General features: G+C 37.8%; 1 protein-coding gene across 5 annotated transcripts in view; it reads left to right on the top strand.

Annotated features, from left to right (window-relative positions):
* MITF (melanocyte inducing transcription factor) overlaps positions 1-22,594 on the top strand; it is a 197,848-nt gene that overhangs the window by 90,517 nt on the left and 84,737 nt on the right. For 2 of the 5 annotated variants that reach the window (XM_081934603.1, XM_081934601.1), the window contains exon 1: positions 5,619-5,691. The exons of the other annotated variants lie outside the window; for them this stretch is intronic. In XM_081934603.1, the coding sequence (XP_081790729.1) occupies positions 5,636-5,691 (56 nt within the window). In that variant the 5' untranslated portion in view covers positions 5,619-5,635. Of the gene's footprint in view, positions 1-5,618; positions 5,692-22,594 lie in introns of those variants that run through there. 5 annotated transcript variants of the gene reach the window in all.

Below are 22,594 nucleotides of genomic sequence, written 5' to 3'. Positions count from 1 at the left end.
TTGGTCTTCATATGTTTTAGCCTCATATGAGGATTGGATCTGGTTGGCAGTTAAGTTGGAGATCAAATTCCAGGGAAGACTGGGAGATTAAAAAAACAACAACAATCCGGTTCTCCAAAACCAACACCACCAATAGAAAGCAATTTATTTATTTATTTATTTTATCAGACTTATTAGTCGCCCCCTCTCCCCACAGGGACTCGGGGCGACGTACACAAGCAACGGTCTACGGACTACAAAGGAGGAGGTAAAAATAAATAAATACAATAATCAGGGAAGTTAAAACCCCAATAAGAATAAAAGTTTAAAAGCTAACATTGACAATTAAAATTAACCAAGGGGTGGAACAGTTGTCGAGATTATGCCAGGCCGGCTAGCCGAAACAGGTGGGTCTTCAGTTTACTGCGGAAGGAGCGGAGATCGGTTGTTGTCCTGATGTCTGGGGGGAGGTCGTTCCAAAGGGTGGGACCCGCCACAGAGAAGGACCTACTCCTGGGCACCGCCCTCTGACAGTCTCTAGAGGACGGCACCCGGAGAAGGCCCTCTCTGTGTGAGCGAATGGGCCGCAGGGATGTATGGGGCAGGACACGATCCCGCAGATAACTAGGCCCTATGCCATGGAGCGCTTTAAAGATGGTGTCTAACACCTTTTGCATTTTTACCAAGAAAGCTATATGTATATGGTCTCTCTCATTACAGTTTGCCCACTCATTTCCATTGATCAAGATAACCTGACCTGAAAGACAGTAACACAAATCTGGAATAGCAAAGAAGGGCAATGGAAGCCACCAATGGAATAACAGAGAATGAAATTTAGGAAGGACCCACCTTTGTTGTCAAGATGGTTAAAAGCGGTAATGGGAAGTTTGGACTTTGACTTGTACGTTTCCATGAATGTCACCCTATAATAAGCAGGATTAGATCGTCTAGTTGTGTTTCCTGTCTGGTTTACCCAGGAGGGGTGACAAATTTACATTGTTGGGAGGAAGAAAAGATAAACTCTTCTCCATTTTCTTCTTCATGATTGAACCTGTTCCCCTTGTCCGACACAGGCAATTTCTTTCTAAAAACAACACTGAGATCTAATCGTAGATCGTCTAGCAACATAGCAAGTTACACTTTATGATGGACAATCTTTCATTCAAAAATTTGTCTCATCCTGTTCTTGTGAATTTTTGTTACAGTTTAAGAATTAAGAAAAAAAAAACATTTCCTCGCATTCAAAATCCAAGCAAATGGATTAAAGGTTGGCTGAACTGGAGAAAGAACTTTATACTTGATCTCCTGAGATGAATTATAGCCTCCATGTAGATATTTCCATTGTTGTACTGTGCCATATATTTCAATGTGTTGTAAACATGGTATTTTGATAACGATCTTCAAAGCGTTCCATGGCTCAGGACCTAGTTACTTGCGGGATCGTATTCTGCCCCATACATCCCTGCGACCAATCCGCTCGCACAGAGAGGGTCTCCTCCAGGTGCCGTCCACCAGGCAGTGCCGAGGGGCGGCGCCTAGGAGTAGAGCCTTCTCTGTGGCGGGCCCAGCCCTGTGGAATGACCTCCCCCCGGATATTAGGAATACCTCTGACCTCCGCTCCTTTCGTGTAAAGCTCAAGACCCACCTATTTCAAGTAGCTGGTCTGGCTCAACTTTGATCCAACTATATAGCTCCTGATGGGTTTTTTATTTGGGGTATTTTAATTGTATTCAATTATTTAGGGGTTTTTAAACTTTGTGTTTTTAATTGTTTTTATTCATCAGCTCACCTCCTCCTTGTATATGTCTTGGTATACGTTTTTGTTATATGTATGTCTGTCTATATATTTATTTCCTATGTTTTATTGTACGCCGCTCCGAGTCTTTCGGGAGAGGGTGCGGCTAAGAAATAAATATTTTTTTTTTTTTTATTATTATTATTATTATTATTATTATTATTATTATTATTATTATTCACGGTTAAAAAATCCATTTTGTGAAATGCTTTGGGAAAGGCAAGTTGAGGTTGTGATGTACAAGCTCCAAAAAGGAAAGGCACATTTGAAGTGTAATGCAGGCACGTATGCAAAGACATACCGTATACAAACTGCTGAATAAGGAAGCTGGGGTTATTTTTGGTTTAAGGATAGCTGGAAAATCTGTCTAACAAGATCTGACTCTTTCAACATGTTCCTACAATTCAAGGAACAAGGCTTTAGCTTCAGTTGTAGCTTTCATTTGTCCTGATCAAGAACTTTTGAAAAGTATGCCTTTGAAGTTCGTGACACCATCGTTTTATTTTTAAACGGGGTGACACTTTCCTTATCCTCTTCTTTGGTTGTCTTCTTTTAAAATAAAAACTAGGATCTATGTTTAAACATTTATTTTAAAAGACACACGCCCTAAACAGCTTCCTTTGCAGTTAGATTCCTGTTGTCCCGAAGATTTATTTATTTATTCATTCATGTAATTTGTTTATTCATTAAGACTGGCTAAACCACCATTAGAACCAATGTCAGCTAATGATATTGGGGGAAAATATGAAAGTATAAATACAAGAGAGGTATCAGAGATGGTATTCAGCAGGTTCTGACCAGTTCTGGAGAAACAGTAGCAGAAATTTTGAGTAGTTCGGAGAACCGGTAAATACCACCTCTGACTGGCCCCGCCCCCATCTATTCTCTGCCTCCCAAGTCCCAGCTGATCAGGAGGGAATGGGGATTTTGCAGTAACCTTACCAGGAGTGGGAAGGGAATGGAGTTTTTACAGTATCCTTCCCCTGCCACGCCCACCAAGCCATGCCCACAGAACCGGTCATAAAATTTTTTGAATCCCACCACTGAGAGGTATACTAACAAAAGCATAATACGAAGTAAAAGTTAGATTATTTGTGGATCAGATTAGAAAATATTAATAAAACTTTGCCAAGCCAGTCTTTTGAGGCAGGGAATTCCAAAATTGGAAAAGTTTTTCTCTCATCCGCTTTAACTGTCTCTCCACATTTGGGATACAGAAAAGGGCCTTTTCATCGTATCTTAGGGAACAAGAAGATTTGGCACAAAAAGAGTCAATCCCAGGATTGATATATATTTATTTATTAGTTTTCTACAGCTGCCCATCTTGTAAAAGTGACTCTGGGTATCCATAATTAAACATCAATATATTGTAATAGCAAATAACAGAAATAATAAATGATAGGTTTTATCATTTCTTAGTTGTCAAAGCATGTGTGGTTTATTTGTATTTCTATTTAACACGGTATTTATAGTATTTATTTATTTAGCATGTGGCATGGATTTGGCATGGATAACAGTAATTTAAATGTGTGCATGTACATATGTATATGTTACTGTGAAAGTCCGAAATCTGGTGAATGTCGACATTCACATAGTCGCTTGGTGTATGTGCGAAATATTTGCTAAATACCCTTATCCTCTCGACACCCTTACCCTAATACCCTTACCCTAATACCTCGGCTCCTTGCTTCCTTTTAAGCGTCTTCTATTAGCGGACTTTTTTAAAAAAAAAAACCTGCGATCCTGCGCGGTTAGAACGAGTAGTTTCCAGGACCGCGAATTGAAAAGCAAAAGTAAAGCGTTACGCTCTTTCACAGTAACATATGTCACCGTGAAAGACCGAAATTGGTATGTGTCGACATTCACCGGTGAATGTCGACATTCACCAATTTCGGTCTTTCACGGTGACATATATATGTATGCAAGTATACATGCACTTTGGTGCACGTATGATGGAAGATAGTCAATTTTGTACAGCACAAGGAATTCAAGAAATTATATATAAATTGAAATGTTAATTCATGAGAATGAAATAAATATTCTATTTATTAATATCTAGGCCATTTATCCTATATCCAGTATTAGTTGGAGAAAATCTGCTTTTCTTCCTGCATAAGCTCTCTGGTCACTATATGATCCAGTAGCTGAAAAGAAGCACCACATATTCAGGAAAGGATGCTCAGCCTCAGTCACATTTAAACAGAGTGTCTTGGACACACCTTGCAAGGTGCCGTGCATTATTTGTAGTTATTTAATATAATTAATCAATGCTTGCTATTCCTTATAACACTTCAACCCTTTGAAATCCCATTGGGAAATATGACCATTCCACCTACCAAAATAGATCGGCTAGGCCTCCTTCTCAGTAAGGCTTTTTTCATTCTATCTATGACCCTCTGCAGTGCTGATTAGTGATTCAAATCAGTGTTGTTAATGATTGCAAGAATAACCTAGATTCATTAATCTGCAATAGCAAGTACCCATCAATATAGCATTAGACGAACTCCCATAAAACACAGTGAGATCCATGGAACGGCGATTAAAACACGTTTAATGCTTAACTGAGCCGCATGGCAGTGTTGGATTACCATAAATTAAACTTTAAGCGTGATTTGTAGTATTTGTAGGGAACAAAAAGTGTCTTTAATAAGAATTAAGAAATTATGGCCATTATCTTTTTCACTCCCATACATATTCAGGCTGAACCTATATATTCAACTCATGAATTGAAACACCTGGGATTCAGATATTTACATCAGATGGTTTCTCCTGGGTCTGTTTTGGAAAAATGTGTGTAGAAAGTGAGGTTAAAGGGGTCTGTGGTGTATAATAGTTGACTAAATCTATTATAAAACTTATTATATAGGTAGTCCTCGACTTATGACCACAATTGAGCCAAAATGTATGTTGTTAACTGACACATTTGTTAAGTGAGTTTTGCCCCACTTTATGATGTTTCTTGCCACAGTTGTTAAGAGAATCACTGCCGTTGATAAGTTAGCAATCTGGTTGTTATGTGAACCTGGCTTCTCCATTGACCTTGACAGTCAAAATGTTGCAAAAGGTGATCACATGACCTTGGGACACAGCAATGGTCATAAATGGTCATGAACCAGGTGCTAAGCCTCTGAATTTTGATCATATGATCATAAGGATGCTGCAAATGTTGTAACTGTGGAAGTCATAAGTCACATTCTCCTTCCTTCCTTCCTTCCTTCCTTCCTTCCTTCCTTCCTTCCTTCCTTCCTTCCTTCCTTCCTTCCTTCCTTCCTTCCTTCCTTCTCTCTCTCTTTTTCTCTCTCTCTTTCTTTTTTTCTCTTTCTTTCTTTCTTTCTTTCTTTCTTTCTTTCTCTCTCTCTCTCTGTGTGTGTGTGTGTGTGTGTCTTCCTCTCCTTTCCCTCTCTCTCTCTATCTCATTCTCCTTCCTTCCTTCCTTCTCTCTCTCTTTCTTTTTCTCTCTCTCTCTTTCTCTCTCTTTTTCCCTCCCTCCTTCTTTCTTTCTGTCTGTCTTTCCTTCCTTCTCTCTCTCTTTCTTTCTTTCTTTCTCTCTTTCTCTCTCTCTCTCTTTCTCCTTCCTTCCTTCCTTCCTTCCTTCCTTCCTTCCTTCCTTCCTTCCTTCCTTCCTTTTTCCCACTTCTGCTTTCAACGAACTCTTTTCTGTCTCCTCTTCTGGTAGGTGCTGGATTAAACAGGTCTGCTAATGCAGGGACACTAAGGAACCCTGAGCTCTGTTGGGATTGGAGTTGCCAAGGCCTTTATCAAGAGCCACCCCTAGTGACACAACCAGTGCCAGGACTTACTTTGACTTTGACTCTTCTCCAAGGGCTTTGCAGAGCACCTTTAAGCAGGAAGGGAGCAAAGATGGAAGCTCTTAGGATTCCAGTGCTCATGCCTTGCTCCTTTGAAAGCCACTACCTGTAAGTGACACTTCCGAAGGGATCTGGGGATGGGGAGTGGACGGAGGACAAGACCTCCTTTGCTGAAAAGGGACTTCCTTAAAAAGGATAGCAGACTGGACTGCTTTTTAGCTTCCTGCTATCGGAGAAGGTACAGCAGCTGCTGCGGCTGCCCGGATAAGATAAAGATAGCAATGGAAATGTGAAAAGCAGATAAGGGACATCTAGGCTGTGGCAACATGTCCATTGTTGTTGTTACAGGAGCTAGAATTTACAGTTGAGATGAAACACAGCATTTTGGATTTAAACTTCTTGCCAATTGGGAAACTGTCGCATTTTTTCTCAAGGCACAGCTTTTGTATAGGATTTGGGTTCCTGTTGGAAGAGAGAGATTCCTTTTCTGTTTGAAGGAATGAGCCAGACAAGTTAGGTCCATTCTTAATTTTAGATATTTGTTACTCTATTTGGGGAGGTGGAGGGTGTTGTTATACTTTTTGCAATCCTCGTTATAGCCACGCAGTTAGCTCATTTGCTGTCATAACAATTCACAGTAAACTTAAAAACATCCTACCGAGTGGAGAAAAAAATAATCAAGATTCTAAAACAGGTCGTCCTTACAACCATTCATTTAGTGACTGCTTGCAGTTGAAACATCACTGAAAAAAGTAACTTATGACCAATTCTTGCACTTAAGAATGTTGTAGCATCCCCAGAGGCATGTCATCAAAATTTGGGTGCTTGGCAACCAGCATGTAGTTATGACATTTGCAGAGTTCCCAGGGTCACATGATCGCCATGTGCGACCTTCCCAGCCGGCTTCCAACAAGCAAAGTCAATGGGAGAACCTGGATTCATTTAACAACGGTGTGTGATTTGATTAGCAAGTGCCATTGTGGCAAAAAAGGTTGCAAAATCGAGGATGACTCTTAACGAACTGTCTTTGCTTAGCAACAGAAATCCTAGTCCTCGATTTACAACAGTTCGGTCAGTGACTGTTCGAAGTTACGAATGCACTGAAAAATGCAACCATTTTTTCACAATGACAACCTTTGCAGCAACTCCCTGACCTTGTGATCAAAATTCAGATGCTTGGCAATTGGTTCATATGTATGACCATTGCTGTGTCCCCCAAGGTCATGCGATCCCCTTTTGCGACCTTCTAACAAGCACAGTCCATAGGGAAACAAGATTCACAGAGTGGAGGCTAAAACATATGAGGAACGGTTGCAGGAACTGGGTATGTTTAGCTTAAGAGAAAGAAGGACTAGGGGAGACATGATAGCAGTGTTCCAATATCTCAGGGGTTGCCACAAAGAAGATAGTCAAACTATTCTCCAAGGCACCTGAGGGTAGAACAAGAAGCAATGGGTGGAAACTAATCAAGGAGAGAAGCAACTTAGAACTGAGGAGAAATTTCCTGACAGTTAAAACAATTAATCAGTGGAACAGCTTGCCTCCAGAGGTTGTGAATGCCCCAACACTGGAAGTCTTTAAGAAGATGTTGGATAGCCATTTGTCTGAAACGGTATAGGGTTTCCTTCCTAGGCAGGGGGTTGGGCTAGAAGACATCCAAGGTCCCTTCCAACTCTGCTATTGTATTGTATTGTACTAAACACCTTGGGTTACTAACTTATCAACTGCATTGATTCACTTAATAACTGCAGCAAGTCAAGCTGCAAAATGGGGATAAACTTACTTAACACATGTCGCACTTAACAATTTTGTGGTTGAAAGATGAGGACTACTTGTAGTTCTTCCAACAAACAAACTTCACGAAAAATGTTAATAATTTAAAATAATAAAATGTGTTAATCAAAGCAACCATACACCTAATTTAGAAGCATCCAAAGGGTGGAGGAATCTGAAATATGGCTTGCCACATTAATTTTGCACATAAGACTGCATTCTGAGTTGTTGGTTTTTTTGCACAAAGGGGGAAAAAAATCAAGGATAAAGGAGTTTCTACATAGCTGCTCTAAAAAGAATATTTAGTATTTAGTGGAGGTTTCAGACCGGTGACTATGAACTTGATTTGCCTCTAGGACTTTCCAGGGCAGTACTAACCATTAAGTCTTCTGTAGAATGTCCTTTTTTAAAAAAAAGCTGGGCTGTTGCATATCTACTTCATTACCTGGTAAAAGATTTCCAACCAAGCTTTGTGTCCCTGTGAGCGAATTAAGCGTTCAGGCCAATCAACTTAAAGCATTTTACTGAACTTCAACTCAGGCAAAATGGAGGGGGGGGGGAACCACTACCCTCTACCTCCAGAGCTTAATAATTATTTAGTGAATGTTCTTGGGCCACGAGAGAGCCTCTCATTAGATTAACAGAAACACTGCGACTGAGTGGCTTGAGAAAGTATAGGCATGGAATGGAAAAATACTAAGCGGGGTACAGGGTGGTTTAATTTTTCACACACACACACACACACACACACACACACACACACACACAGAGGATCTTGTGGGTGGCATTTTGCGACTCTGAATCTGGAACACCATCTGAATATATGTACATGGGCACGTGAACTCATCGGCCAAATTGGTTCAAGAGAATCCTGTAGCCGGCTTCTGAAATTCAACTTTCTTCAGATACATTGGAAAATGTCTTGCATCATTGCAGCAGCATAACTCGATGGTGTTGAAGCCATGTTGATGAGGTGATGATGGGGAGAATGATCCAGCGTATTTGGAACACAGAATAAAATATAAGAAAAATATTTTATTATAGCCTGCCTTTTTCAAAGAGCAAAGATGGCTTTCGTGGCGAGGTAGGGAGCTCACCCAATTTTGATCTCGAAAATGCCGCTTTAAGGTAAATTGGGCTGAGACAGTTCTTGGAGTTCAGGTGCAGGTGCAGTTGGCTTGAACCTGGCTGTCTCAATGTTGTTCACATCTATTAATCTTGTGGAAGGCTGTGCAGAAGAAACAGTGATTTTAACCTACTGTTGTCAGGGTTCCAAGTAACACCCCCCAATGAAAGAAGACTCAGAGGATTGAGTTTCCTCAAAGTTCCATTTTATTAGAGATGTCATTTTGGCACTGAAAGCTTCCAGGTTTTCCCCACCCAAATGAAAGTTCAAGTCCCTGCCCAGCACCCACATGTCCATCACATGGTCCAATCAGGCACCGTCTCAACTGGAGAGGTCTCCCAGTCACACCACTCCAGGTGCAGGGCAAGATGCCCTTGACTCGCTGAGAAAGAATGTTATTTTGACCATATATCTCACATACTCCATATAATCCCATTTTCCCTCAGCATTAAATATGGCAGGCCTGAAGGCCCAATGGCTTCCAGGCCTGACAACTGTATCTCTGGATTTTAACATTACAAGATATAGTTGGTGAAAATCGATCTTGGGTACAACCTTTCCTACCCTGGGCACTATTATGTGATTTGTGATGGTGTATGTTAGGGATGTAACCCTAGGCTTGGCTTGGCAATGTATATAAGCTATGATTATTTTACTGTTACTTTAAATGTTAGAGAGATGTAATTGGCTTGTTACCTCAAGCAGCTATAAGAGAGAGCCAGAATGGTTGTTAGATGCTGATCGTGGATACTGTTTGATACTGCTCGTGAGTTACTGAGTCTTGCTACTGTTAGCCACTTTGTGTGCTAGACTGAATATTGATAACTGACTGAACTGTGTATGACTTGGACTGTTAACCGGACTCTGAATACCTCTATATTTCTACATAGTAAACTACTATATTTTTATACTATTCAGTGTCTCTGCATGCTGGTTTGTGCTTGTTATTCCATATCACTCTCATTACGCTTCTCTGCATACTCGCTCTTCTAACGGGGAGCTTAATTACTTAACAGTGTACAAAGATACAGGTAATCCTTGACTTACAACAATTTGTTTAGTGATAGTTCGAAGTTATAATGGCATTGAAAAGAGTGACATGACCATTTTTCACACTTGCAACCATTGAAGCATTCCCATTGATCACAGGATCAACATTTGGATGCTTGGCAGCTGGCATTTATTTATAACAGATGTACTGTCCCATAGTCATGTGATCATCACTTGTAACATTCCAGCTGGTTTCTGACAAGCAAAGTCAGATTTGTTTAATGACCAAATAATTCAATTAACAACTGCAGTGATTCACTGAACAACTGTGGCAGGAAAGTTTGTAAAATGGAGCAAAACTCACTTAACAACTGTTTTGCTTAGCAGCAGAGATTTTGGGCTTAATTGAAGTCAAGGACTACCTGTATATAAATATTGATTTAAAATAAAGAGTTGAAATTCTGTATGATTTCACATTTTTCAAAGTTAACATTTTTGTGAGGGAACAATCTTGGACACATATTGGAGTATCAATAATAGCTATATTTCTGACAATTTTTGTAAGTGTAATGTTTGGCTAAATAAAATACCTCAGGCTTGAGTTTAGATACTAAATCTAAATTTAGAATGATAATGTCCACAAAAAATTATTAAAATGGCTACCAATCAGGATATTTTAGGGAACAATATCACATTTGGCTATTAAAGCCTTTAATTTTAAAGTTAGAAACTCAGACTAATGATGTGCTTTCTGTCAATCACTAAAACATGCAAAACGGATTATCAGCCAAGTCCTGTCACAAGATATGCAAGGATTGGGGTTCAGGGGATAAGTGCAGGATTCTCAAGATCTTTAGGAGTAAGGAGACAATTTGGGCAGTAAAGAGAAAAATAAGACTTTAGGCCTTAACAATGGAGTTTAGTAATGAGACTAGTGATTCCTAGATTAGCTTCTAGTTAATAGCAAAGGTTAGTCAAGTAGACAACAAGGAATACCATCACAAAGAGTAGGCATGAAAAAAATAATTATAAATTTTTTTTAAAAAATCAAGGACAGTTATATATATTTTGGGAAAAGATCCAAATTCTGTGTGTAAGACGGATCAAGACAGTCATAGTAAAATCAGAACTGTAGAATTGGCCACCAAAAATAAGCTAATAGATAATTGCTTATCTTAATATCAAAGCAGCCTATCATGGACAAAAAAATATCCCCGTGACTTGCTATATGATAAGTGTCATTCTCTTGAGGTCCAGTATGGCCAACAGAAGCAAGTAAATGGCTTGTAAAGCAAATTTTTTACAAAATCCACATCACTGGGATTTAAATAGTGGAAGAAAGCATGTGTTTCTCCTTAATTCACTTCCCAAGTAAATCATCCAGCTACAATGTAGTTAATTTATTTCATCACTCAACATTTCTGAGCACAAGAATTGGGGAGTAGTGAAGCAAACTAATCCTACAATCTACAAGGAATTCATTTCTCATCTTTGGTGTTAATGAAGATAATTTAAGAATGAATGAATACTGTGTTCAGCCACAGCACTATGCATTAGATTCAGATGTAACTAAATGTAATGCCAAGTTGATGATCTTATTATCTGGTCTTGGGGGAATAATTTACTTTTAGACCCAGTGCCCAGATTTTCAATTTGGCAGCTATTTAAAAAGTATTAACTGCAAGCATACATTGGAACATAAACATCGCAAATTTATCTGGATATATTGAAATAAGAGAAATTTATACAGTATATTTGGGAAATCTATGTTGAAAATTATTTTTCATAGTAAAATCAATAGTTTCAAAATTTTAATTTAGTATTTTTAAAAAATATTTAATTAAATAATAAATTAAAATGCAATGTTTTATATAGCTACAGAAAGTTAGTAAGCACAATTGTTTTCTAATGTATGTACTCCTTATGCTGTCTGAGCTTAGTAGTTTGCTTGCAGATGTTTCATTACTGGACTAAGTAACATTATCAATGCTCATCTGATAATGTTACCTAGCTGGGTAATGGAATGTTTGAGGGCAAATAACCAAATTCAGAGAGTAGCAAGGACTCCATAGATCAACGCTGAGTGTATTCGATTCTACTGCTTTCTAGTTTCTTTAGTGTTTATGCTCAAGATGTTTTTGTACTATGGATCAAACTTTCCAAAAACAAAACCTGTAGAATTAAAATAGACCATCATTTTGGCATCTGTTTATAACATAGTAGTTGTTCATGACATTCAATAAATATATAAAGACAATGCAACATATTTATTGTTAGGTTCTTGGCAGAGGAAGGAAAATTATTTTCAAGTTTTTTAAAATTTAGCTGTAAAACTTGCCAATCAATCAATGGAATTATTAATCCAATATCACTTGATAATTCTCAGTAAAGTATGAAGTATTAGATTAGATGAGAAAAATGCAGCTTGATCTGTTACAATATGTACAATCATTAATTAAATTCAATCACTGTGCTTTTTTGAATCTGCTATTATATTTTACCATATTATATTTTATAAGTCATTTAATGTTTTGTCCAACAGCACACACTAGTGTTGGCACAAGATAAATTCACATATAGTTCCAGGTGTTTAAATTATGGTTTGCTATTCATGTGTTTTAAAATAACAAGTTTAATGCAGACTATAGTTCTGGAATATTTAGTAAACCATGGAAAAAAATAAGTTGAAACAATAATTTAGTTGCTCATTTCTGCTACCACAAATAATATATGAATATTTCACTTGGTGAAAGACATTACACATTCATTTCAAAAATACACAAATAGCAATCTGAGATTTATTTTTTAAAACTCTGCCTGCAATTTTCCATTCATATTTATGCATTAGGTATACTGAAAAGTAAGGCTTGAACTACAACCTAGGGACTTAATGGAGGATTTGCATTTAATTAATACATTCTGAGAAAATGATTTCCATTCCTGAGACATACATATAGACGATTTAGAGATGTAAGTATATAACAAGAGTGATAAGAAATTGTGAAAAATATTTTATAAGTAGATGTGATTTTTTAAAAAATCCAAATTTGTTAGGATAAAACATGTACAAAATGTCGTGAATAAAAATAGCCTGGGAACAGCTAAGCTGTGTAGAAAAAAATACAATAGGGAAGAAAAGGATTTTGCTACTTGAACTTCTGCTCATATATTTTTTAAATGGACAAAAAATTGATAGTACACCACCTTATGAGTCTGTCATTGATTATGTCATCCACCACAGGGATGTTTAAAGGTTTTACACTTAGGCAGAAAAAAATAAAGGTACAAGTACGGATTAGGCGAAACCTCAAAAACAGTAACTGTGAGAGAGACCTTGGAGTTCTAGTGGACGATCACTTAAATATGAGCCAGCAATGTGCTACAGCAGCCAAAAAAAGCTAATATAATCCTTAAAAATATAGAATCAAAATCATGTGAACTATTAGTACCACTTTACAAAGCCTTAGAAAGGCCATACCTGGAATGCTGCATCCAGTTTTGGTCACCTCATTGCAAAAAAAAGACGTTGAGACTTTGGAAACACTGCAGAGAGGAGCAGCTAAGTTGATTAAAGGCCTGGAGACTAAAACATACGAAGAATGGTTGCAGGATTTGGATTCGGCTAGTCTAGAGAAAAGAAAGATAGAGGGGACATGATAGTGACAGAGATGCTAGTCCCAGCTGTGGTGATTAAATGATAATTACCTGTATGTATTTATTACCATTCTCCACTCTTTTAAAACATGGAGATGTTTGATAAATGTTTCAAATTTCCTTTTCTTCCTCTCCCATCTAACAGTTGTTAGTTGTTGACGGACAACTGGTTATTTTCCCTTGAGGTAGGGTAGTTATTAAGATGCATTTCTTATATATAATGCATTGTCTGGACTATATTTTTCTATATTTTGAATAACTATTTTGTTCTGTACACTTTATTTTATATATTTTTTGTTTTATATTGTGAACTCATGAGATGCTTTGGAGCTGCGCAAGTTCTACTTCTAAAGAAGTCAATAAATATAGTTATGTAGATTTTATGTTAAATGAAATTGGATAGACTGTTTAGTTTGAACAACAGTCCACTTTTTTGAAGGCATCAGGCAGGTAGCATAAGAGCTATTTTCAGTATATTTCCCCCCAAATTTCAGCGGCAGGAGAGCCTTCACTATTTTGACTTAATCAGTGCAGATTTCTGATTATTTTTCAGGCAGAGAGGAACAATATTTTCATCAGGGATCTCTGGTGATTTTTTTTAATGAATATGTACCTTGTTTGTTTTTGATCCACTGCTTTATTTTTCTGTTACTTGCTTGATGAAATGGAAGCAATTATTTTGGAAACTTAAGCAGTAGACTGAAGATTAGCTCTAGATTGACTGAATATTTTTTTAAATATTACGATAGAAAGGCACATAACAGACTAATCTTTTTATCCTTTCACATTCCAAGCCTTGGTAATATTTTGGTCAGTGGAAGTGACTACAATAAGCATTGCTGTACTGCAGTTTAACATATTAAAAACAACATAAACCAGCTCTTTCTTAAGTAATTTTTAGGATTGGAATCTTAGAGAGAAACATATTTAGACATGTATTAATTGAAAATTAAAACATAGGATCAGTGTAAAAAACTACTTATTTTTTACAATTTTTATTTTATTCAAAAGATGAAAATACAAAAGATAAAATATTAAACAGAGAGAAAACAAAACTAGACAAAAATGTGGATTAAAAAAGACAAAAACACATATTATCCCCCCCCCCCCGGTTGAACACTGGCAAATCTATTACAACAATAATAGCATCCTCCCTTGAAAAGCAGGCCCAAAATTTATAAGTGTTTACATCTATTTGTAACCCAATAGATTTGTCATACATACATACATACATACATACATACATACATACATACATACATACATACATACATATGTTTTCGTACATTTTCACGGGTGTAGATATGCTGGTCTTGTTGTATTAGGGTCTTTTCCCATGTAAGATTGAGATTGTCTTGGCAACGTTTCGGCGTGGTCTCACTTGCCATCTTCAAGCTGGTGTTTTCGGCTTAAAGCATGGTCGGAGCTACTGTCTTTCTATAAATCTTGGTGGGGGGGTATGGAGTGCTGGCTTTGTTTCAGTAAGTGGAATGATTGGTCGTGTGGTTGTGTCATGATTGGTAGATTAATGCTGATTGGTGCTGGCTGTGTTTCCTTTTTTGTTTCGTGTTGTAACGGCCTGGGTGGTGGGTGGGGCTCGTTTGTTGACTAGGTCTGGTTTCCAGATGTCTGGTAGGCGGGAGGTATCGTCACATTTATTTATGTTGTGGGGGTGTTTCTCTATTTCAATAGCTTCCATAATTATTCTCTTGTTGAAGTGTTCAGTTTTGGAGATTAACCTCGTTCCTTCAAAATTAATTTCATGTCCTGTAGCTTTAAGGTGCTGGAAAAGGGAGGAGGTTTTTTCTTTTTTCATTGGACTTACTGAAACAAAGCCAGCACTCCACACACACCCACCAAGATTTATAGAAAGACGGCAGCTTTAAGCCCAAAACCCAGCCTGAAGATGGTGAGTGAGACCTCGCCAAAACATTGCCAAGACAATCTCAATCTTACATGGGAAAAGACCCGAATACAACAAGACCAGCACATACGCACGCACACGCACACACACAGATTGAGAGTATCTTGGCAACGTTTCGACGAGGTGTAGCATCCCGGGCTTTGGTTTGGCTCCGAGTTTGCAGATGCTACACCTCAGCCATCTGCTCAGGACATTACATCACAGAACTCAGGAGGTTACAACACAAAGGCTCAGGATGTTACAACACAGCCAACTCCCCAGGAGGTTGGAGCAGAGGACTCAGGATATCACTACAATAGAGCTCAGGATGTCATCACACAGCCCATTACCCAGGTCGTTACAACACAAAAGAACAATAGGCACACAGCCAGTACCTCAGCCACACAGGATGTTACGAAAGAGCCAATTAATCTGCATACATCAACACCATCATCTAATCAAGATGTTACAACACAGCCACCCAATCCGTTTACAGCAACAAGGCCAGCACTCCACATACCCTCACCAATATTTATAGAGGGAGGGCAGCTCCGATTGCGCTTTGCTCGCACAGGAATGAAGCCGAAGGCACCAGCCTGAAGATGACAAGTGGGACCTCATCGAAAGGTCGCCAAAATACTCTCAATCTTACACGGTAAAAGACCTGAATATGCCAAAACCTGCATACCTGTACCCATGAAAATCTATGAAAACATATATATGTTGTGCTGTGCTGCCATGCTGGCTTCTACTGTACAGCACAGTGAAGTTGTCACTGTAACAGCTTCACAGTACTCCACAAGGGGGCTCACTCTTGTAAGTGGGAAGATCCAACAAATTATGTTTGGTCTGGACATTTCTCTCCTATAAATATATACCTGGGCAACACTGGGTTATTGGATAAAGTTACATGTTTGAAAGAATATACTCAACTCAACTCTCACAATTCTCCACACATGAAATATATACATCTTAAGGTTGCCAAGGTTGAGAAACTCTCCACTAAGTCACAGGAAGCCAATACTTGAAGGGCTGTCACAGGGAAGAGGGAATCAATTTATTTTCCAGAGCACCTCAGGATAGGACAAGAAGCAATGGGTGGAAGCTAGTCAAAGACATGTTCAACCTGGAACTAATGAGAAACTTCTTGACAATGAGAACAATTCGTCAACGGATTAGCTTGCCTCTTGGAACTGTGGGTATTCTGTCGTTAGTGGTTTTAAAGAAAAGATTGGACAGCCATTTGTCCGGGATGGTACAAGGCAGTGGTGTTAAACTCAAGACCCAGGGGCTGAATCTGGCCCGCGGGGTGTTTAGATCTGGATTGCAGGGCTGCCCTGGAAACAGCGAAGGATCGGCCTGTGGTGGCTTTGCTAGCAAAAATAGAGCTCTGGAGGGCCATGTGCATCCCTCCCAAGACCTGTTTTTGCTGGCAGAGGGTTGCAGGAGGCCGTGGCAACCAAAAATGGACCTCAGGAGTCTATTTTCACTGGCAGAGCGCTTGGGCCACCACAGGCGCCCCCATCACAAGTGGCGTCAAGCTGACGATGCCCATCCTGGGCATGTCCACCCACCCCTGAGCTGAAACACAACACTGAAGCGGCCCTCAGTGAAATGGAATTCTTGCAGTCAAAACAATGGGAAAATAGAAAAATGGAAATAAGTTATACATTGACTTAAAATGCTGTCAACTATTGTGTTTTAATTTTTAAAACTTTTTTTGGGGAAAAAAAGCATGAGGAACTTTCAAGTCATGGGCCTAATCTAAAAGATGGCATAGTTCTTGATTTCGAGAACTGCTTCCTCATCCATGGTCTGACAAAAGATTAACCCTTCTTTGTTTTAAATGGAGATTGTTTTAAAAGCCAATTTGCTCTACATGTGTATAAGGAATGTGGCATTTCTGTGTGGGAGAAAGTTTTGAGTGAACGTCCTCCCTAAAAATTGTTCTCCTCCAGAGGTTGCCTAAAGCCAATTTTGCTTATGGAAGATCTGATTAATGAGCTGAGAAATTAGCCATAACACTCTATGTACATAATTGAGACAAGGCGACTATACCATCATTTACATTGTTGGAATATGGAATGCCCAAATTAAAACAAACGAAGAGGAAAAGTCAGTCTAAGCCCTTTTGAAGGAATATGTTTGGAAAATAGATTATATTCCTTTTAGGTAATCTAATGGTTTGTTCATTAGTGTAATGCAACAAATCCTTAGAAGATTCTTGTGTTTTTCCTAGAGTTTTGTCTGGTTTAGTGAGAGAGTTTAAGTTCTGGATCAAAAGTGTTATTACATTAAAAGCCTTTTTGGCTGAGGCCAGAGACTTTGGTTGATAGGAAAAAAAAAAACTTTTTTCTCACTATCTTTTAAGCAGTTTGCAAATCAACAATTCAATCTGATACACTGTGATGTTAACATTCATTTAACTGATTTCTTTGAATTCAGGGGAAGATGTGATAGATAGATGGACAGAGTTATATTGTCTAAGTGTGCAGGATTCATTATAGCATGTCATCTGAACCCAATTGACGTGACTCTGAATTGCCTGCCCAAGAATGCTTCAGATCTTGGTATTTTCTGGATAATGGAACAGGAACAGGGTACCTTCCGTTTCAGTGTGAACACTTCATGAATACAATGTTTACACCTTATCAGCAGTTTTCCATTGTATGCCTAAATGTTTTTCTGATGTTTTTCTGATTTCAAATTTTGTATCACTACATCTTATCATTCCAGTTCAGCTAAAGATTCGCGGAACATGTTATAATCTGTTTAGTTGCTCAATTAATGCCCTTTTCAGATCTATGATTTATATGAATGAGTATCTCTTTGTAAAATACCCATGCTTCTTTGTGCATTTAATCAGTGAATAGTACAAGATATCCTTTGTATGCTTGTATGGTTTTGAAATAATTAAAAAGGACGATGTAAAGCTTTCACATCTTTGTTTTGTAACTCTCAGAAGCATTTCAAAGGCAGTGTGTGATTGGCTTCACTTCTGCTGAGTTGAAATGATGAGAACAGGGAAATAAAATGAATGCTGTGATCTGAGCTACTGTAGATACAGCAGCAACAAAAATCCCTTCGTTCATCACAAAATACTACTTTAAAAAAACAAGGTGGGAGGAGGGGGAGAATCACCTTCTGTTTTGCTTGCCAAGTCATCTCAAGCTAAAAAGAAGAGGGAAAGTGATAAAAACCTCACCCTTGATGGATGAAGAATTTTGAAGTGGCTATTAATGCTATTATTTCTAATTTAGACACATAATGATCAACAAAACAAGACTGAAAAATAAATAAATGAAAGAATGAGTAAGCTGCATAAAATAAGCCACAGAGGAATAAAATGAAATGTCATTTGTGAGAATACTGTATATAAATGCATTTTTAACTTAAAGAAAGTACAGACACTTTAAACACACATGTTCAAGAATATATTTATATAGATCAGGAAATCTCTTAGGAACCATTATGTTGCTTAATTAAAAATGGAGACAATTTGAACTAGCCTATCTTAATCAAAAGATTCTTCAAGATTCTCCTGCTGCTTTGTTCTCCAATATTTTCCTATAATAAATCTTGCGGTTAAGAATAAAAATAGATTTAATTTATTGTGTTGTACCATTTTATCTTTCCAAGGAAAAGTATATGTTACGCTTTTCATTCTTTAAATAATCTTTAATTGATTTTGAAGGACTTATATATTATTTCTCTAAGTTTCTCTAAATATTCAACAAAAATAAGTAAATGAATAGTATTGCCATATGCATGAGAAAACATACAGATTTCATTATAATCCCTCCAACACATTCTAGAAAGACTTTACTGTAAATAAGATAGTGTTGGTTATGAATTATTTTTATAATTCCTAATAACTCACTTATTTTATATGACGTTACATTATTCGTTTATATAATAAAGTTCTCAAGCTATGTTTGGAGGTGTTTGTGTGTGATCACAACATAATTGTCAGTGTTGTGTAGAGGGCTTGTGGCATTCTGACATTTGGGGATAAAACTGATAATCATCATCAGTTTTTTAAATCAGTTTACCTGCGGGATCGTATCCTGCCCCATAAATCCCTGCGACCAATTCGCTCACACAGAGAGGGACTTCTCCAGGTGCCGTCCACCAGACAGTGCCGAGGGGCGGCGCCTAGGAGCAGAGCCTTCTCTGTGGCGGGCCCAGCCCTGTGGAATGACCTCCCTCCGGATATTAGGATTACCTCTGACCTCCGCGCCTTCCGTGTAAAGCTCAAGACCCACCTATTCCAAGTAGCTGGCCTGGCTCAACCATAGTTTGATCATATCGCTCCTGACGGGTTTTTTAATTTTGTGATTTTATTTAGGGGATTTTAAACTGTGATTTTAATTGTTTCCATTCATCTGTCTACCTCCTCCATGTATATGTCTATATTTTATGTATGTATTGTCCATATTTGTATTTTATATGTTTTTATTGTACGCCGCCCCGAGTCCTTCGGGAGAGGGTGCGGCTAACAAATAAATTATTATTATTATTATTATTATTATTATTATTATTATTATTATTATTATTATTATTATTATTATTATTATTATTATATAGCTTCCAATATAGGTTAATTGTCCTATAAAGTCAGGAGAAAGGCTGAGACTGCCATACAAATTTGATATAATACTGCATGAAGACACTGGATAAGATTGTTTTCAATATGGGTGAGGTATCATCATGTACATCTATCTGGACCACTGTAATTAAATGATTCTATCAAAGTCCTGTCCCAGTGTTTGAAAGCAGAGGAATCTAGATGAGGAAGCCCTACCTTGGTAAGATTGGAGTAACTATGGATACAGGTTCTTTCTGGATCCAGAGAACTTCTACCTCTTGTTCCATCTCTTGTGAATGGGTTTGCACTTCTGCAGAAAAAAAAATACTGCACAGTTTGAGATGTGTCAGATAGGATTCTACATAGATTTCTCATTTGTATCAACTGTCCCAAATATGCTTTTTCAAGAGGCAGATGAGCTTTCCAAGAAGCTTCTTCAGCTCTGATTGGATGGTGAAGAAGTTGAAGAAGCTTCTTGGATGAAAAGTGAAATATCTTCAAGGAAAAACCAGAAAGTCCAGTTGCCTCTTGAAAAAGCATCTTTGGGACAACCATGACCTGGATGACTGAGAATCTCAATAGACACTTGTATCATCTAGACCTGTTGCTGACTGGGAAGGTTACGACAATGTAATTTATTGCTCTTGATGACCACTTGGAATCTTCAGCTGGTCCAGAATGTAACAGTAGATGCAGTTATAGGCATGCTAGAATACGTATTACCCCCTAATACATCTTTCACAAACTGCACAGGTTACCAATAAGTTTGTGCAAGCTCTACTGCTTACCATGGTACAGTTCAAGGTGCATGTTATCACTATAAAACCTTACATAGCAAAGTGGTAGACATATACCACTTCACAGGGCTTTACAGAGTCAGTATATTGCCCCCAACAATCTGGCTCCTCATTTTACTGACCTCGGAAAGATGGAAGGCTATGTCAATCTGGACTCAGTGAGAATCGAATTGCTGCACAACTTCAGGTTGGATAGAGCCAAATTCTTTATATAATGTAAGATCCCATATTTTGGGAGTAGAATTTAGTATGATATTTATATTTTTAACCATTATAATTTCCCCAAAACTATATTGTAAATGTAATGTAATGTAATATATAATAGCCCTCAAAATTTCTTCCATTAGTAGCATGAGAAATCAGATATCAGAAATCAGATCAGTCAACTTAGTTACAACTTTCTTATGGAAAACATGAATCAAGTTTTCCTTTTTTCCCTGTCCTTTTTCCCCCCAGAGAGATTTTCTGTTTCTAAATCTTAGATGCATTGATTTTCCAAAATTGGATATCTAATTCTTTATTCCATGTGTCATGGATGTTACCAATGTTGTACTTTCATCTTATTTTTTCCCCGTTTAATATACAACAGAATTGTTGGTTTTACTTCAAAGACACAGCATCTCTTAAAGCTGCTGGAATTCCAGATATCTTTGACATTGGATGTTATTTTTTCAGACATGTGTTAATGATACATACTGCTAATAGAAGTATTCAAATAATATGTTTTTAGAAGTCTATTTCAGTGAAGCATCTGAAATCTTTATTATATGCTAGTTAAGTATATCTCCACAATGTATGTTTAGTTTGATTCCATGCTGGTTGAGTTATCTCTCTGGCCCAGTCTCTGGGTTTTAAGCAGGGATAAAAATGAAAGTGTTTTTTTGCAGGATTTTTTAACTCCTGTTATTCAATAGCTGAATTCAATAGCTGACTAACAAGACAAGCATTCCCATCTAAAATGTTAGGTTGACCCTGTGATACTTTGTAGGGTGTGAGAATTCTTCACTATTAATTGAAAATTCTCCCATTTCTGCCTGAGCATCGCCGCCGGTGACTTCTCTTGAACAGCTAATTAGTCCGATTATTCCACAGATGCATAGGCTTACCACAAAGGTTTTTCTCGTAGTTTATCAAACGGATCATTCTCCTTGGGAATGTTGCAACCTGACAGGCTTGGAATAGTAACACAATCATCGTTCTCCATCTCCATCTCACCTCTGTTGGAAGGAAGGGAGGAAAGGGGGGGAGAATGCAAGGGAATAAATTGTTAGTGGTCTGAAAAATCTGGATTTGATCCATTTGGCAGTTGGGGATTGGGAAATATCCAAAAATGTGCACCTTTCAAAGTCTGGATTATTGAAATGCCAAATGAACCACTGATTTCAGGTAATAAGCATTCTGAAGAAGATTATAAGAAATAAGCTTCCTTCCCTCTCATTTGCTTCCAGTCAAATGCATGTGTGTGTGCGTGCGTGCGTTTTGTGAGATTGATAAATTTGCCACAGTTTTTACTTCCTTGCATTGCTTCTGTTTGAAATGTACATTAAACTCATGAAAATCTTATATAAGCTTTATTGAGACCGCGATCCTTGCTTAGATTGATGTTGCAACAATATTGTTGCTTGTTTATTATTATTTCACTGGAATTTTCAGTAAGAAAGAACAGTAAAAATGAATTACACAATTCACATTTCTATTTATAATGTTCCTAAAGTAACTACATAGCTACTACCTGTTCTGTGCTGTGCTGTGCTGTCCTACCCTACCCTATCCTATCCTATCCCATGTGAGTCTTTAGCCTTTATTTAAAATTTCTGTCTTAAACAATAATATGTTTAATATTTTTTAAAAAATATTACATAAAAGAGTCACCCCATTTTCTTCTACTCACAGCTTCTAACTAACTTCACTGATTGTATTTTCCTGAAAATTAAATTGTTTCAATTTACATACCTGTGTTTTCCCAAAAATAAGACCCTGTCTTATATTTTTTTACCACCAAAAGAGGGACCAGGTCTTATATTTGGGGTGGGGGTGGGTTGTCCACTTGTTAATCTAAGTTTTGTGCATCGCCCCTAGCCTCCTTTTTTGACTGGTAAAACTTTCCTGAAGGCCTCTGCAGCTGATGATAGAGCTCCAAACCGATCCGGAGTTATATTATGGGCTACAGAAGCCTTCAG

The sequence above is a fragment of the Natrix helvetica genome (genome assembly GCF_964273705.1).
Source record: "Natrix helvetica genome assembly, chromosome: 1".
NCBI classification, from domain to species: Eukaryota; Metazoa; Chordata; class Lepidosauria; order Squamata; family Natricidae; genus Natrix; species Natrix helvetica.
The sequence above is the reverse complement of the archived record's forward strand: the minus strand, read 5'-3'. Positions and strand labels throughout refer to the sequence as shown.